This window comes from Ochotona curzoniae, unplaced genomic scaffold, assembly GCF_017591425.1.
Source record: "Ochotona curzoniae isolate NIBS_2020 unplaced genomic scaffold, NIBS_Ocur_1.0 contig_2294, whole genome shotgun sequence".
NCBI lineage: Eukaryota > Metazoa > Chordata > Mammalia > Lagomorpha > Ochotonidae > Ochotona > Ochotona curzoniae.
Window position 1 is genome coordinate 6016709 of NW_024465405.1, and position 13480 is coordinate 6030188.

A 13480-nucleotide genomic window follows, 5' to 3' on the forward strand; every position below is an offset into this window, starting at 1 on the left:
CACACACCCGACCCACAGGCCATCCGGTGGTCCCGTGTTGAGTGACCCTCACTGAGAAGGGAGACGCGGGACATCGGCGGAGGCTGGAATGGGGAGGAACTGGGTCGCAGACCCCCACAGCGACTGGCTTAGGTCCCAGGGAGCTGCCTCTGGCCTTGGCAGCTGGGCGGCACAGCCGGCTTTGCCAGGTGGCCTGTCTGGAGCACCAGGTGGTTGTCTGCCCTGCTGTTTGCTCCAATCAGCTTCTGATCTGCAGCACCGCCCCACAGGTTGCAATAGCTGCCCTGGCTATGCTAACACAGCAGCCAGCACCTCTCCCTCGGCCTGCCCTTCCAGGCTGCTCAGGTCCCCCCTCACCAGAAGCCCACACACTGTGCCTCCCACGTGACCATGAGTGTGGGGTGCCCAGGGAGGGGAAGGCAGTCCACAGCCTGGCACTGTGTGTGTGGCCTGAAGGAAGTGCCCGGAGAGGTATGAGCAAAGCCCCAGGCCTGAGGGTCACCCAGGCTCCTGGCTTCTCTCTGCTTGAAGATCTAACTCTGCATTTCAGTAGAGAGCTCTGCTTCCCACCTGTGCTAGGTGCTGTGGTGCCAGCCCCGCAGGGCAGGGCTGGCAGGGCTTGGCTCAGGAAGTCTTGGGGTGTACTTACCATACCCCATCACCAAGCCTGCAGGGGGTGCCTCAGGGCAAAGTTGTTGGGTGAGACTGGCTTAGCCCGTGCCCTCCCAAGCCAGGAGCACACAGAGAGCCCCATTTCCAAGAGTTTGGGGGACCTTGCTCGGTGCCTGGGGGGATATTGGAGGGTTGGCAGGCACGGTGTGAGTGTGCATGTGTGAGAGGTAGTGTGTGTGTGTCTGTGTGTGTACACAACATTGTTGTATCTATTAGGTCAGGCCTTGCCATCAGCAAACCCGGCTCCTAGGGGTTTTTTGTAAAGAAAGTTTATTGGAACACAACCAGCCTCTTGTAGCTGCTCTCCTGCCACTTGAAACACCCTCTCTCTGACCCTTGAAGGAAAACTCAGATGCCTAAGCCAAGCCAAGCTGCCAAGCTGATTCCAAGCAGAGCCTCTTGGGGTGACACAGGCAGGGGCGGGGAACGGCCCGGGGTTCATCACCCCTGCTGGCCGGGTTTGCTGATGGCAAGGCCTGACCTAACAGATACAACAATGTTGTGTACACACACACACTCAGGCCTGCTAATGTTTCCTGCTGACGGGCAGGAAGGGACAAAAGGCACAGGTGGCTAGGAGCCCGCTGACCAGGTCGACTGGGAACGCCCCGGTCAGCGGCCAAGGCCAGCGTGGCCCTGGGTCCCCAAGCAGCAGTTTGGTGCAGACCATGGCCTCCCAGCGGCTGCTGGTGGCCCCCCCAGAGGCCCTGCGCCGGCCCCTTGTTCTCCCCCACCAGCTCCTGCTGGGGCCTGGACCCTCGAACCTGGCACCCCCCATGCTGGTGGCCGGCGGGCAGCAAATGATCGGGCACATGCACACCAGCATGTTCCAGGTGAGTGGGGTGGCCGGCGGCTGCCAGGTGGGCTGCTCCTGGGCCCCGGAGGGTCAGGGCCCCCCTGAGCTGTGCCTCCTGCCCCCCAGGTCATGGATGAGATTAAGCAGGGCATCCAGTACGCCTTCCAGACCCAGAACACTCTCACGCTGGTGGTCAGCGGCCCGGGGCACTGCGCCCTGGAGACGGCCCTGTGTAACCTCCTGGAGCCTGGCGACGCCTTCCTGGTTGGGGCCAATGGCATCTGGGGGCAGCGGGCAGCTGAGATTGGAGAACGACTGGGTAAGCAATGCTCCGCCCACCCTGGGTATCAGGGTGCAGGGGCCCCACCTGACCTCTCCCAGCCTCCCCGGGCAGCAGCTCTGTGGGGAGCCCCCCACTTTGACCCTGGACCCCGATGCCCCCTCTGACTCAGCCATTTCTCTAGGAGTCTGGTGTGAAGCACAGTTGGGGGTGTGGTGCTGGATGGGTTCATGGACAACCCCCAGGGCCCTGGTGATCCCTTCAGTTCCCACAGGGGCCAGGCTGGGCAGGGGGTCAGGTGGGGCGTCTACTTCCTGCCCCTCCAGCAGAGCCCTTCACTGACCCCTCTCTCATTCCTTCCTCAGACCCTGGGGTCCTGGTCAAGGGTCAGTGTGGTCTCATTCCAAGGCTGCAAGGCCATGGGACACCCTGGCCTGAGGCACGGCCACCTCGGGGCATTAGTCCCAACAGCTGAGCTGCACACCCATCTCCTGCCCAGTAGCTGAGCTACCAGGGAGGGTGGGGTCCTGCCTGTACAGGGGCCACTGCCCAGCATGCCCAGCACTGATCCTCTCTGCATCTGTGCCCAGGGGCCAGAGTGCATCCCATGATCAAGGACCCTGGCAGCTACTACACCCTGCAGGAGGTGGAAGAGGTAGGGAAGGCTGGAGGGGTCAGTCCAGCAGGGTGGCCAGGGCTGGGGGCTGTGTGAGCCTCACTTCCTGTAGAAGTCCTTTTCTAGAAAACCCTCCACTCCCTTTTCTCCCAGATGCCTCCAGATGACCAGAGCAGCTGACATTACCGGGCTCCTGCCCAGTTTGGAGAGGTCCCACCCATCCCCACCAGGAAGAGTCTCCCTATTGCCCCTAGGAATGCTTCAGAGGGATCCCCCTCAGCTTTGCCCACAACTGTCACCTTTGCCCTCAGGGCCTGGCCCAGCATAAGCCAGTGCTACTGTTCCTGACTCACGGGGAATCGTCCACTGGGGTCATACAGCCCCTCGACAGCTTCGGGGAGCTCTGCCACAGGTGAGCCCATCTCCTCAGGTGAGCCCGTCCCCTCAGGTGAGCCCATCTCCTCAGGTGAGCCCGTCCCCTCAGGTGAGCCCGTCCCCTCAGGTGAGCCCATCTCCTCAGGTGAGCCCATCTCCTCAGGTGAGCCTGTCCTCAGAGGTATATTCACGCACCAATAGGGCCATCACGGCCTGGACATCTCCGAGGGCCTGAGCTGCCTCAGCTTCTAGCTCAGGGCTGGGGAGAGGCCATTGGACTGGACCCTGTGGCAGGCTGAGGGCTCCTGTACCTGCCTCGAGGCGTCACCTCAGGCACTGGCCCACGCTAAGGTTGGTCCCCTAGGCCCCTCCTCTTCACACAACTGCCTCTGCCCCTCCTCCAGGTACAAGTGCCTGCTCCTGGTGGACTGCGTGGCCTCCCTGGCAGGCGCTCCCCTCTACATGGACCAGCAAGGTAAGGGCTGCCCTCCCCAGTTTGGAGAGTTGGCAGGCAGTGGAGGACTCTGGCTCAGCCCACACTGGGACCTGGTCTCCTGCTGCGAGGAAAGGACAGGCTCCTCAAGGAAGTGGTCATGTATAATGCTGTGCTGTTGAGCCAGGTGGCAGGGAGGGACTTGGGAGGTAGTGTTGGGAGGGCCTGGAGCTGCATCCAGCACTCAGGTGCAGAGTGGGCAGAGCTGAGAACCTGCCCTGTAGAGCTGAGGCCCCACCCTGTGCCCTTGAGGCCTCGCCCTACAGAGCTAAGACCCTGCCCTGCACAGGGGAGACCCTGCCCTGCAGAGCTGAGGCCCGGCCCTGCACAGGGCAGACCCTGCCCTGTACACCTGAGGCCCCGCCCTGCACACCTGAGGCCCCGCCCTGAAGAGCTGAAGCCCTGCCCTGTACAGCTAGGATGATGAGGCCCCAGAGTGCATCTTTTGCCAGAACTTCTCCCTAGGATGCAAAGAGGTCTAGACTTGAGGCAAGAGCCCAGGATCCCCCACCTCTCCTTCCTGGAAGCCCCTGAGATGATAATGGCTGCTACCCCCGCCCCAGGTATTGATGTCCTGTATGCGGGCTCCCAGAAGGTCCTGAACGCCCCTCCTGGGATGTCCCTCATCTCCTTCAGCGACAGAGCCAAGTGAGTGACCCCAAGCCTCGCCTGAGGCAGACTGGCCTCAGCGAGAGAGGACAGGGCGGCAGAGGTGGGACGAGGCGCTGGGCGGAGGGGTAGGACCTGACACTCACACCTCCCCCAGGAGCAAGGTGTACAACCGCAAGACGAGGCCCTTCTCTTTCTTCATGGATGTCAAGCTGCTGGCCAACAGTTGGGGCTGTGACGGCCAGCCCAGGATGTGAGGCTGCAGGGCGGGTGTGGGCCAGGGCATGGGTCACCTCCTGCTGCTCAGACGCTGGGCCCCTGAACCCCCAGCTTGCACCTTGAGCTCTCCTGAACTCACCTTGCAGTCGAAGTGGACCTAGCCCCGAAGGGAGGGGTAGTGCTGTGGCTGGCCTTTGCTGTGGGCACTCAGCGGGTGCCAAGTGTCCAGTGCCAGCTTCCTGGGCACCTTGGAACCCTAAGATCGGGATCTGGGGGAGGAGGCAGCCAGCTCTAAGTGTCTGCCTCCCCAGCAGGGTGGCCTGAACCCACACTGTTCACTCTCCCAAGGCCTTAACCCTAACACTGGATCCCACTCGCTGTCCCTTGTGGTGACGTGGGCCCCCTGCTGCCCCCCCCAGGTACCATCACACGGTTCCTGTCATTGGCTTGTTAGCTCTCAGAGAGAGCCTGGCCCTCCTGGCGGAGCAGGTGAGCAGGGACCCCATGCTGTCGGGTCAACTGGTTGCCTACGGCCAGGAGGAACAGGGGATGATGGCAGGTGTCATCAGGATGATGGCCAGGCTTAGCACTGTGTCCACAACCTCAGGATGTGTGGCATCAAGGTGACCGCAGGACACGGGACAGTAAAGGTGACCACAGCCCTGCCCACAGCATTCTGGCCACAGCTGGCCAGCAGGATCTTGGCCAAGGCCAGCATTGCAGCCGCTGGTCAGTGCACAGGGCTGGGTTGGAGCCCAGGCATCCTGTGAGCTGGCCACTACCCTGGCTGGGGTTGGGTGGACCATGATGCCAAGAGGCCCAGGGCCCAAGTGTCCCCACAGGAAGCTGCTAAGGAAAAGATGGGCTGGGGGCTGAGTAGGAGGCAGGCTTGAGGCGGTAGGGCACAGTGATCGGAGCAGCCTCCGACAACTGGGATGGGCCCAGCGCCCCACTCTGCACTGTTGTGGCCCCCACCATCGGGCCCTCCCAGGGAGCACTCCCAGTTGGCCCCTCTTCCAGTCAGTGGCCTGGGACCTTCTCCCCACAGGGCCTGGAGAGGAGCTGGCAGCGACACCATGAGGTCACCCAGTACCTGCATTGCCGCCTGCAGGAGCTGGGCTTACAGCTCTTTGTGAAGGACCCGGTGGGTGAGCAGGGCCTCAGCACTCCCCAACAGCAAAGGCCATATCCCTCAGCTCTGACGCCCCTACTGTCCCAGCCAGTAGAGGCTGCCGGGGCCCTGCTAGGCTGGTCCAGGTCGGGGTGGGGTCAGCTTACTGAGGTGTGACTGCCCAGGCAAAGGAGCTGGATGGGCGCCCTGAATTGGTCGTGATGCCCAGCTCAGGACCCCTGTGGTGGTCACCATCTGGGTAACCCTCTCTCACCTACCCCAGTTGCTCTGAGTCCATGGCCAGGGCAGGCCAGGTAGACGGTGGCCCTGGGAGCAGGTCTCCAGCTCTCTAGGCTGACCCAGGTCTTCTGCAGGCGTTCCGGCTGCCCACAGTCACGACGGTGGTCGTGCCTGCTGGATACCGCTGGAGGGACATCGTCAGCTATGTCATGGATCACTTCAGCATTGAAATCACCGGTGGCCTGGGTCCCACAGTGGGGAAGGTGAGGGGCTCCTGGACCCAACTATGTCCACCAGAGGGCAGAGCTGAATGCACGCCCCTGGAACTTGCAGAGGGCAGGGAAGGGAGTGTGGAAAACAGGGGCTGCCCAGGGCCTGGATGGGCTGCCGGCTCTCTCGTGTGTGCTGGGGGTCTCTGCCACCCACCCCTTCTCAGGTGCTGCGGATCGGCTTGCTGGGCTACAATGCAACGCGGGAGAACGTGGACCGCCTGGCGGATGCCCTGGGGGAGGCCCTGCAGCACTGCCCACAGCACCAGCTGTGAGCTCCTGTCCTCCCTGCCCTGCAAGGTCACTGCCCAAGGAAGGCACCAGGGCTCAGGTCGCGCCTCCACCATCCAGCCTGGCTTCCTGCTGACTCACACCCAGAGGGCAGCAGATGATGCCCGTGTGCTTGGAGCCCACAGAAGGTGGGTTGTGCAGCAGGAGCGCCTGGATCCCAGCCCCGGCGGTCACAGGCTTCTGGGGAGTGAACCGTTGAACAACCTCTGCCCTTCTGCCTTTCAAATAAAGGAAAAATGTTTAAAATCACAAGAGCCTGGGCCTTTCCCACTGAGGAGAAAGGTGGGCTGGTGGCTCCTATATTGTACCCCAGTGTGGGCTTTGGGGGACACCCTAGCCCCAGGCCACAGGGGAGGACCCCTGATCTCCCACTCACCTCCCCAACAGAGTGTATCCTCTGAGCTGCCTCCAGGTGCATATGCAGCCCAGAGTTGCCCAAAAACTCTCACCCAGAGCATGCCCAAGACTGCATGGCCAGGACCAGGTCCAGGGCCCATGCTCCGGGCGTGGTAGTCAAGACCCATGCCCTGGCCAGGACGAGGGACAGCTGTGCTCAAAACATGCCCTGGTCCCAGCCAAAGCCAGAAAGAAACAGTGATGCTCAAGGCCCATGCCCTGGGCACAGCCACAGCCAGGACCAGGGTCAGCTTGCTCAAGGCCAATGCCCCAACCACGGTCACGGCCAGGACCAGGATCAGCTTGCTCAAGGCTCATGCCTCAACCACAGTCATAGCCAGGTCCAGGGACAGCTGTGTTCAGGGCTCATGCCCCAGCCACAGCCATGGCCACAGCCAGGACCAGGGACAGCTATGCTCAAGGGCCACACCCCATCCATAGCCACAGCCACGGCCAGGACCAGAGTCAGTTGTCCTCAAGGCCCACGCCCTTTGTCCTCTTCTCTGCCTGGCTCCCTCTGGCTTATGACATCCACTCTTCACTTCTAGAAGCTTCTGACAAACTGGCCAATTGACCCACTCAGGTCAAGGAGTGGGCCAGCAGCCCGGGAACTCGCTGGTCCCCAGAGCTCCAGGGGATGTCTGGGCAGTGCCTGCCTCTTGCCAAGGAAGGACAAGCCCACATGTAACTGCCCCATTGTGCCAGCCACTGGACATAACTGTGCCAACAGAGGGCCCCGGCCACTCATGGTAACCAGAAGAAAGGGCCACACAGACATTGGAACTAGGCTGACACAGGGTAGGGGGCCCATACAGCCAGGCAGGGGTGAGGGGAGCTCATGGAGCAAGGCCAGGGCTCCAAGCCCATCCATGCACTGGGTGAGGCATCTGCACACTGCACCTGGGTCTACCTCTTCACATGCTGAATGCTGTGATGGAGACCGGGGGTCTGTATTGAGGGTTGTCGGTGCCCCTTCTGCTGACACACACCCATCACCTACCAGGCCCAGCTAGCATGCTGGGATGGCACCTGCCTTTGCCTGGAGGAAGGCTGAGGGGACCAGGGCAGGACACTGGTCACCAACCAGGCCCAGCTAACGTGCTGGGACGGCGCCTGCCTTTGCCCAGGACAGGACGCTGGTAACCCACCAGGCCCAGCTGGCATGCTGGGATGGCGCCTGCCTTTGCCTAGAGGAAGATGAGGGCCCTGGAGCAGGGCCAGGCTCACACTCTCCCTGTGATGGCAATTTTTGCCTGTCCTTCCAGGGTCATGGGGTTGAGAAGGGCCTTGCTTCCAGCAAGTCCCAGCGGTCCTCCACAATGAGCCAGCCCTGTGAGGTCCCCGGCCCTGAGACCTGAGCAGGAGGGCCAAGCACACTGATCTGTGGACTCCCAGGTAGAGCCATGTGCCCACAGGGCGCGTCCTGGGCACAGGTGGACCTTGGGTCCATAGCCGCTTCCCTCTGCTGACCCTCCTCCCCGGCACCCACTGCTGACCAGGCTCAACCTGGATGTGGCTCAGGAGTCACAAGCGAGTCAGGAATGAGAGGCCCTCTCACCAATGAGGGCCAGGCACAGGGCAGTCCCCAGCACAGTGTGGAACTGCCCTGCCCAAGGCCACCAGACCTTCCAGGGTGCCCAGGAAGAGATGCAACTCTGAGAACCAGAAGGGTCCTTGGGGTGCCCATGAGGAGGCTGCGGTATTTCCCGGGTACGTGGCTGGAGTTGATGGTCTGCCCAAGAGGGGAACAGCGTCCACACAGAGACGGGGTGGGGCATCTGTTCTTTACTCAGGACCGAACCAGTGGTCCCCAAGGCCTGAGACCCTGTGTCCCAGCCAGGACCGGTCCTCAGCTCTCCCCGCCGCCCAGCGCCCTGGTCTTGCGGAAAATGCTGTGCATGGCTGACACCCGCTCCTGGTCTTGAATGTTGAAAACCTGGAACTGAGGCCGAGTAGGGAGAAATGGTCAGGGGCCATCTGGGGACACTGAAGGACGACAATGCCCACAACTCAGCATCAGCACCTGGCCCTTCTGTCCCTGGTCCTGCCGTCCCTTAACCCAGCTGTCCCCTGGCCCTGCTGTCACCTAACCCAGCTATCCCCTGGTCCTGCCGTCCCTTAACCCTGCTGCCCCCTGGCCCTGCTGCCCCCTGACCCTGCTGTACCCCAACCCTGCTGTCCCCCGGCCCTGCTGTCCCTGGTCTTGCGGCCCTAAGCTCTTCTAGTTGCACTGCAGGTGCCCCTCAAGTCAACTGAAGGCTGACCAAGAGTGCCCCCTCCCCTGCCCACACAGGGGCAGCCAGCCTCCCCCTCCCCCGATGCCCTGAGGACACCAGGCCTCAAGTACATGGCCACCCCAGGCCTGCCCCCACCTTGTCCAACAGGACGTCAAAGTAGGCAGTGGCCCAGTAGGCAGGGTCACTGGCAGGCAGCTGCAGCAGTGCCTTAATGCCGTGATCGAGGCGCGGTGGTGGGCAACGGCCCAGGTGGGTAGCGTGGAGGCGCAGTGAGGCCTCCGGCTGGCTGGCAAAGCGTTCCACACGCTGGTACAGGGCATGCAGGTCCAGGCCGCTGGTGGGCAGCAGATTGAGCCGGGGCCACAGTGGGTGGGGTAGATGCTGGGTGGCCAGGCAGCACAGCAGCACCACCAGCAGGCGGTACACAGCACCCTGCAGGTCCGCCCAGTCCTCAGGGGAGGGGAACAGTGCCGAGGCCCACAGCAGTACGGCCTGCGGGACACAGGGCACCTGGGTTCTGATCCACCCCGCACCCTGTCCCAGTACCCCAGGGCCCTGCCCCAGTATCCCTGGGCCCTGCCCCAGTACCCCAGGGCCCTTCCCCAGTATCCCCGGGTCCTGTCCCAGTACCCCAGGGCCCTGCCCCAGTACCCCCGGGCCCTGCCCCAGTATCCCTGGGCCCTGCCCCAGTACCCCTTGGCCCTGCCCCAGTATCCCCGGGCCCTGCCCCAGTACCCCAGGGCCCTGCCCCAGTAACCCCAGTCCCTGCCCCAGTATCCCCGGGCCCTGTCCCAGTACCTCAGGGCCCTGCCCCAGTATCCCCGGGCCCTGTCCCAGTACCCCAGGGCCCTGCCCCAGTACCCCCGGGCCCTGCCCCAGTATCCCCGGGCCCTGCCCCAGTACCCCCGGGCCCTGCCCCAGTAACCCCAGTCCCTGCCCCAGTATCCCCGGGCCCTGTCCCAGTACCTCAGGGCCCTTCCCCAGTATCCCCGGGTCCTGTCCCAGTACCCCAGGGCCCTGCCCCAGTACCCCTTGGCCCTGCCCCAGTATCCCTGGGCCCTGCCCCAGTACCCCAGGGCCCTGTCCCAGTATCCCCGGGCCCTGTTCCAGTACCCCAGGGCCCTGCCCCAGTACCCCTTGGCCCTGCCCCAGTATCCCCGGGCCCTGCCCCAGTACCCCAGGGCCCTGCCCCAGTAACCCCAGTCCCTGCCCCAGTATCCCCGGGCCCTGTCCCAGTACCTCAGGGCCCTGCCCCAGTATCCCTGGGCCCTGTCCCAGTACCCCAGGGCCCTGCCCCAGTACCCCCGGGCCCTGCCCCAGTACCCCCGGGCCCTGCCCCAGTATCCCCGGGCCCTGTCCCAGTACCCCAGGGCCCCCTCCCCAGAGCACAGCACTGGTAGGGACTGGCCTCCCCACCACCAGCACCTGCTCTCCTTCTCCACGACCAGCACCTGCTCTCCACCATCTGCTGAGACTGGAGGTGGCCACAACACAGCCTAACTGTCCCAGCGGTCCACCTCTGGCTGGGTCCACAGGGTGCACACAGGTGAAACTCCCAGCTTAATGACAGCCAAAACCCAGGACAGTGGGCCGGGCCTCTGTGTTCAGAGTCCTGGGACCTCAGTATCACCAGCACAGAGCTGGACCCAGGCTGCCTGCCAGGCCCGTTCACAGCCCCGGGGCACGATGGGGGGACAGACCAACAGCCAGGCCCGGGGCACAGTGGGGAGACGGACCAACAGCCAGGCCCTACATACCTTGAGGTGGCTGAAGGTCAAGCCCGGGCTCTGGCCGCCATCCCGCCAGCTCTCATGGCTCACCCGGTCCAAGATGCAGAGCCCGTCCAGCCGGTGGCCAGGGAGGGAGCCCAGAGCCTGGAGCAGCCTGGTGAGCAGGTAGTCCGTGGAGGTGCTGGGGGCCAGACACGCCTAGTCAGCACGGGTCCACTCATGCCAGGCACCCCAAGAGCTCCCAAGGTCCACAGCGCCCCTGCAGAGCCACGGCCTGCACTGTCGAGGGACACGGTGCCTCTCTTTCTTTAGGCTCCAACGGGGAGGGACATCACGAGGACAGCATGCTGTCCCTCAGGTCGCCTAGGAAGGACAGCAGGGCCAGGCAGACTCCGGGCCTCTGTCCCAGCCCTGTGCCGGGGGGCATGGTGATCTCTGCCCAAGGTGTTCCCCGGACGCTCACCAAAGCCCCGAGAGCTGGAGTTCCATCTGCACGTTGAGCCATGGGAGAGGGCAGCCCTTTGCTAGCAAGACACAGTGCCTAGTCCAGCCTAGTCCAGCCTGGTCCTGTCCAGCCCAGCCCTGTCCAGCCCAGCCTGCCCCATCCAGCCCAGCCTGACCCAGCCCAGCCTGCCCCCGTCCAGCCCATCCCAGGCAATCCCAGCCCAGCTTGGCTCAGTCCTATCCAGTCCAATCCACTCCCCACCCCTGTCCACAGGCTTGCACAGAGGGCGGGAACTTACCTCCAGTCCTGGACACTGGCCGGCACCAGGTCCACCCCTTGGCCCAGGATGCGGTCCAGCATGCCCTCAGGGAATCCAGGCGACAGATGGGCACCCTCCAGGGCAGGCTCCCAGTGCCCCTTCCTCACCACAGGCACCACATTGAAGCGGATCTTCCTCCAGCCACCAGACACCACCAGGGACAGGTGCAGCTGCTCCTCCCTCAGGCTGGCCGCACTCAGGGAACCTGCAACAGTCCACCCACTGCCAGCTGCCACTCACAGCCCCACCCCACTGCCAGCTGCCACTCACAGCCCGCCCCACCTCTGCCACTCACAGCCCCACCCCACTGCCAGCTGCCATACACAGCCCCACCTCACTGCCAGCTGCCACTCACAACCCGCCCCACCTCTGCCACTCACAGCCTGCCCCACTGCCAGCTGCCACACACAGCCCCACCCCACCGCCAGCTGCCACTCACAGCCTGCCCCACTGCCAACTGCCACTCACAGCCCCACCCCACTGCCAGCTGCCACTCACAGCCCCATGCCATCTGCAGCCCCTGCCCTCACCCTGGTATCTCAGCTGAGCTGAGCTGGTTGCTGGCACTGCCCAGGCAATGGCACCACTGAGGATGCAGTTGTCAGCTCAGAGCCTCTGTAGCCACAGTGGTGACTGCAGCATGAGGTCCCTGCATCTGCCAGTCTGCCCCTACCCACTTGTTCCCCTGCTGCAGTCTACATCTCCCCGGGCGCCCTCTGCAGAGTAGCAGGAGTGGCCCCAGGAGCTGCTGGCAGCCAGGGCCCAGGACTGCGTGCCTCAGTGTGGGGGAGCTCTCATGCTGTACAGAGTCCTTGGGCCTCGGGCCCTGTTTCCAGATCGCCCTTGAGCTGTCAGTCATGACTGCTGTCAGTTGCGGCAACCATCAGCTTTGGGAGCCGTCAGCCTCTGCCCCATGCTGGTTACCTGTTCTGCAGCCAGCCACACCTGGCCCTGCCACCCCTGGGCAGCCCAAAGCTGGTCTCTCCGGTTCCCGGCCTCCCCAGATGTCACCTAGCTCTCCGCTAACTCCAGTCAGGAGCAACACCCAGAGCAGGCTCCGGGGCTGCGGGCTGTAGGTGGGGCTGCGCCTGCCTAGGGCTGAGTCCATGTCGGCAAGACTGCACCTGGGCACTGGGGCCTGACAGGGCCTCCCGCTCACCCCAGCCTCTGGGTGTGCCTCCCAGCACAGACCTGCAGGGTCAGGCAGGGGCACAGGAGTGCTCTGGCCAAGCCACCTGCAGTAGCCACAAGGATGGAGAGGTGACCAGATGTCCCGAGCGCTGGCACTTAATGACAGGCTTGGGCACCAGGTCAGGCCAGAGCCAGCTGGAAACCATAGTCCCTCCTGGGCCCCATCCCTCATGCACGAATGCTAATGTTCCCACACACACCCTGAACTATAGCACAAGCAAGGGGCCTCTCCAGTAGGAGCGAAGACCTCAGCTCAAGAGTCCCTGTGGGCACTCCCTGCCCGCGAAGTAAGGAGGGCATATGACACCAGGGAGGCAGCCAGGCCTTCCCCTTCCCAGGGCACCAGAGAACGGACCCCACCACTCAGGGCTCCTGGCCCAGGACCGGGTCCAGGCCATGTCCCACCTTCTGCCCAGCCCTGCTGCCAGCAGCCCACTGTGTCTGACCCATGCTATCAGGCAGGGATGAAGCCAGCACCTGTGTGCTTGAAAGTAACTGGTGTCACAAACGCCACATGCCGACAGGTGCACACACTCACTCACACACACACGCTGGCCCAGTGGCCCTGGCTGCTACCTGGCGGGATGAGACTGTGGTGCCGGCAGTGTACAATGGCAGCCACCAGCAGCTCCTTGAGCACACTCAGGACCTTGCCGGGCACCAGGTAGCCGCGGCCCTCAGCACCGTCCTCCGAGGGCGCTGCACTGAAGACATCATCTGCCGTCCAGCGCTCCAGGCCAGCCGCTTCCCTGGGGATGCCCAGGCGGCAGCGAGCGGGGCCATCTCCCAGCTCCGGGGCATCGGGCTCCTCGGTGAGCAGGGCTTCAGCGTCCACCCTCAGGGGCACCTGCATGTCCTGTGGGTCGTCTGAAGAGCGCAGGGCGAACTGGAAGGCCTCAGCATCGCGGGAGTAGTCCACCACGAAACGGGCGTCCAGGGCGTGCACGCGCTCCAACACGGCCAGCAGCACGTCTTCTGCCCGCTGGAAGTCCTGCACGCGGGGCGCCTGCCGCGACCGCAGAGCCCGCAGGTAGTGGTGCCACGGTGAGGTGGGCACCGCCATGGCTGTGCCCACGTCTGCCCAGTGAGGACGGCTAACAGGTGAGGCCCCTGCTCCCCGCGCAGCCAAATTCCTTTGTGACAGCCAGGCAGTGGAGGTTAAATAGCCCAGGCCTTCGAGGAGGGGTGAGT

General features: G+C 63.9%; 2 protein-coding genes across 2 annotated transcripts; one reads left to right on the forward strand and one right to left on the reverse strand.

The window, feature by feature from the left end:
- Window positions 1–1219: 1219 nt before the first annotated feature.
- AGXT (alanine--glyoxylate and serine--pyruvate aminotransferase) lies at window positions 1220–5985 on the forward strand. The gene is made up of 11 exons (XM_040972507.1): window positions 1220–1505; window positions 1595–1787; window positions 2339–2403; window positions 2676–2776; window positions 3144–3214; window positions 3796–3880; window positions 3999–4094; window positions 4480–4549; window positions 5109–5204; window positions 5546–5674; window positions 5848–5985. The coding sequence occupies exons 1-11, from the start codon at window positions 1341–1343 to the stop codon at window positions 5953–5955; spliced, it is 1179 nt and encodes a 392-aa protein (XP_040828441.1). The 5' UTR covers window positions 1220–1340; the 3' UTR covers window positions 5956–5985.
- A 2231-nt stretch (window positions 5986–8216) lies between these two features.
- On the reverse strand, window positions 8217–13352 carry MAB21L4 (mab-21 like 4). The gene is made up of 5 exons (XM_040972438.1): window positions 12866–13352; window positions 11078–11303; window positions 10362–10515; window positions 8740–9096; window positions 8217–8309 (listed from the first exon to the last, which is right to left on the reverse strand). The coding sequence occupies exons 1-5, from the start codon at window positions 13350–13352 to the stop codon at window positions 8217–8219; spliced, it is 1317 nt and encodes a 438-aa protein (XP_040828372.1).
- Window positions 13353–13480: the final 128 nt, after the last annotated feature.

What these genes read in the sequence shown, in the direction of transcription:
- AGXT (XM_040972507.1), top strand. Translation starts at nt 1,341, where the DNA reads ATGGCCTCCCAGCGGCTGCTGGTGGCCCCCCCAGAGGCCCTGCGCCGG. An exon ending in AGCTCTTTGTGAAGGACCCG is followed by an intron (nt 5,205 to 5,545) that starts GTGGGTGAGCAG and finishes GGTCTTCTGCAG; the next exon opens with GCGTTCCGGCTGCCCACAGT. An exon ending in TGGGTCCCACAGTGGGGAAG is followed by an intron (nt 5,675 to 5,847) that starts GTGAGGGGCTCC and finishes ACCCCTTCTCAG; the next exon opens with GTGCTGCGGATCGGCTTGCT.
- MAB21L4 (XM_040972438.1), bottom strand. Translation starts at nt 13,352, where the DNA reads ATGGCGGTGCCCACCTCACCGTGGCACCACTACCTGCGGGCTCTGCGG. An exon ending in GCCAGTGTCCAGGACTGGAG is followed by an intron (nt 10,516 to 11,077) that starts GTAAGTTCCCGC and finishes TCTGGCCCCCAG; the next exon opens with CACCTCCACGGACTACCTGC. An exon ending in TTGACGTCCTGTTGGACAAG is followed by an intron (nt 8,310 to 8,739) that starts GTGGGGGCAGGC and finishes ACTCGGCCTCAG; the next exon opens with TTCCAGGTTTTCAACATTCA.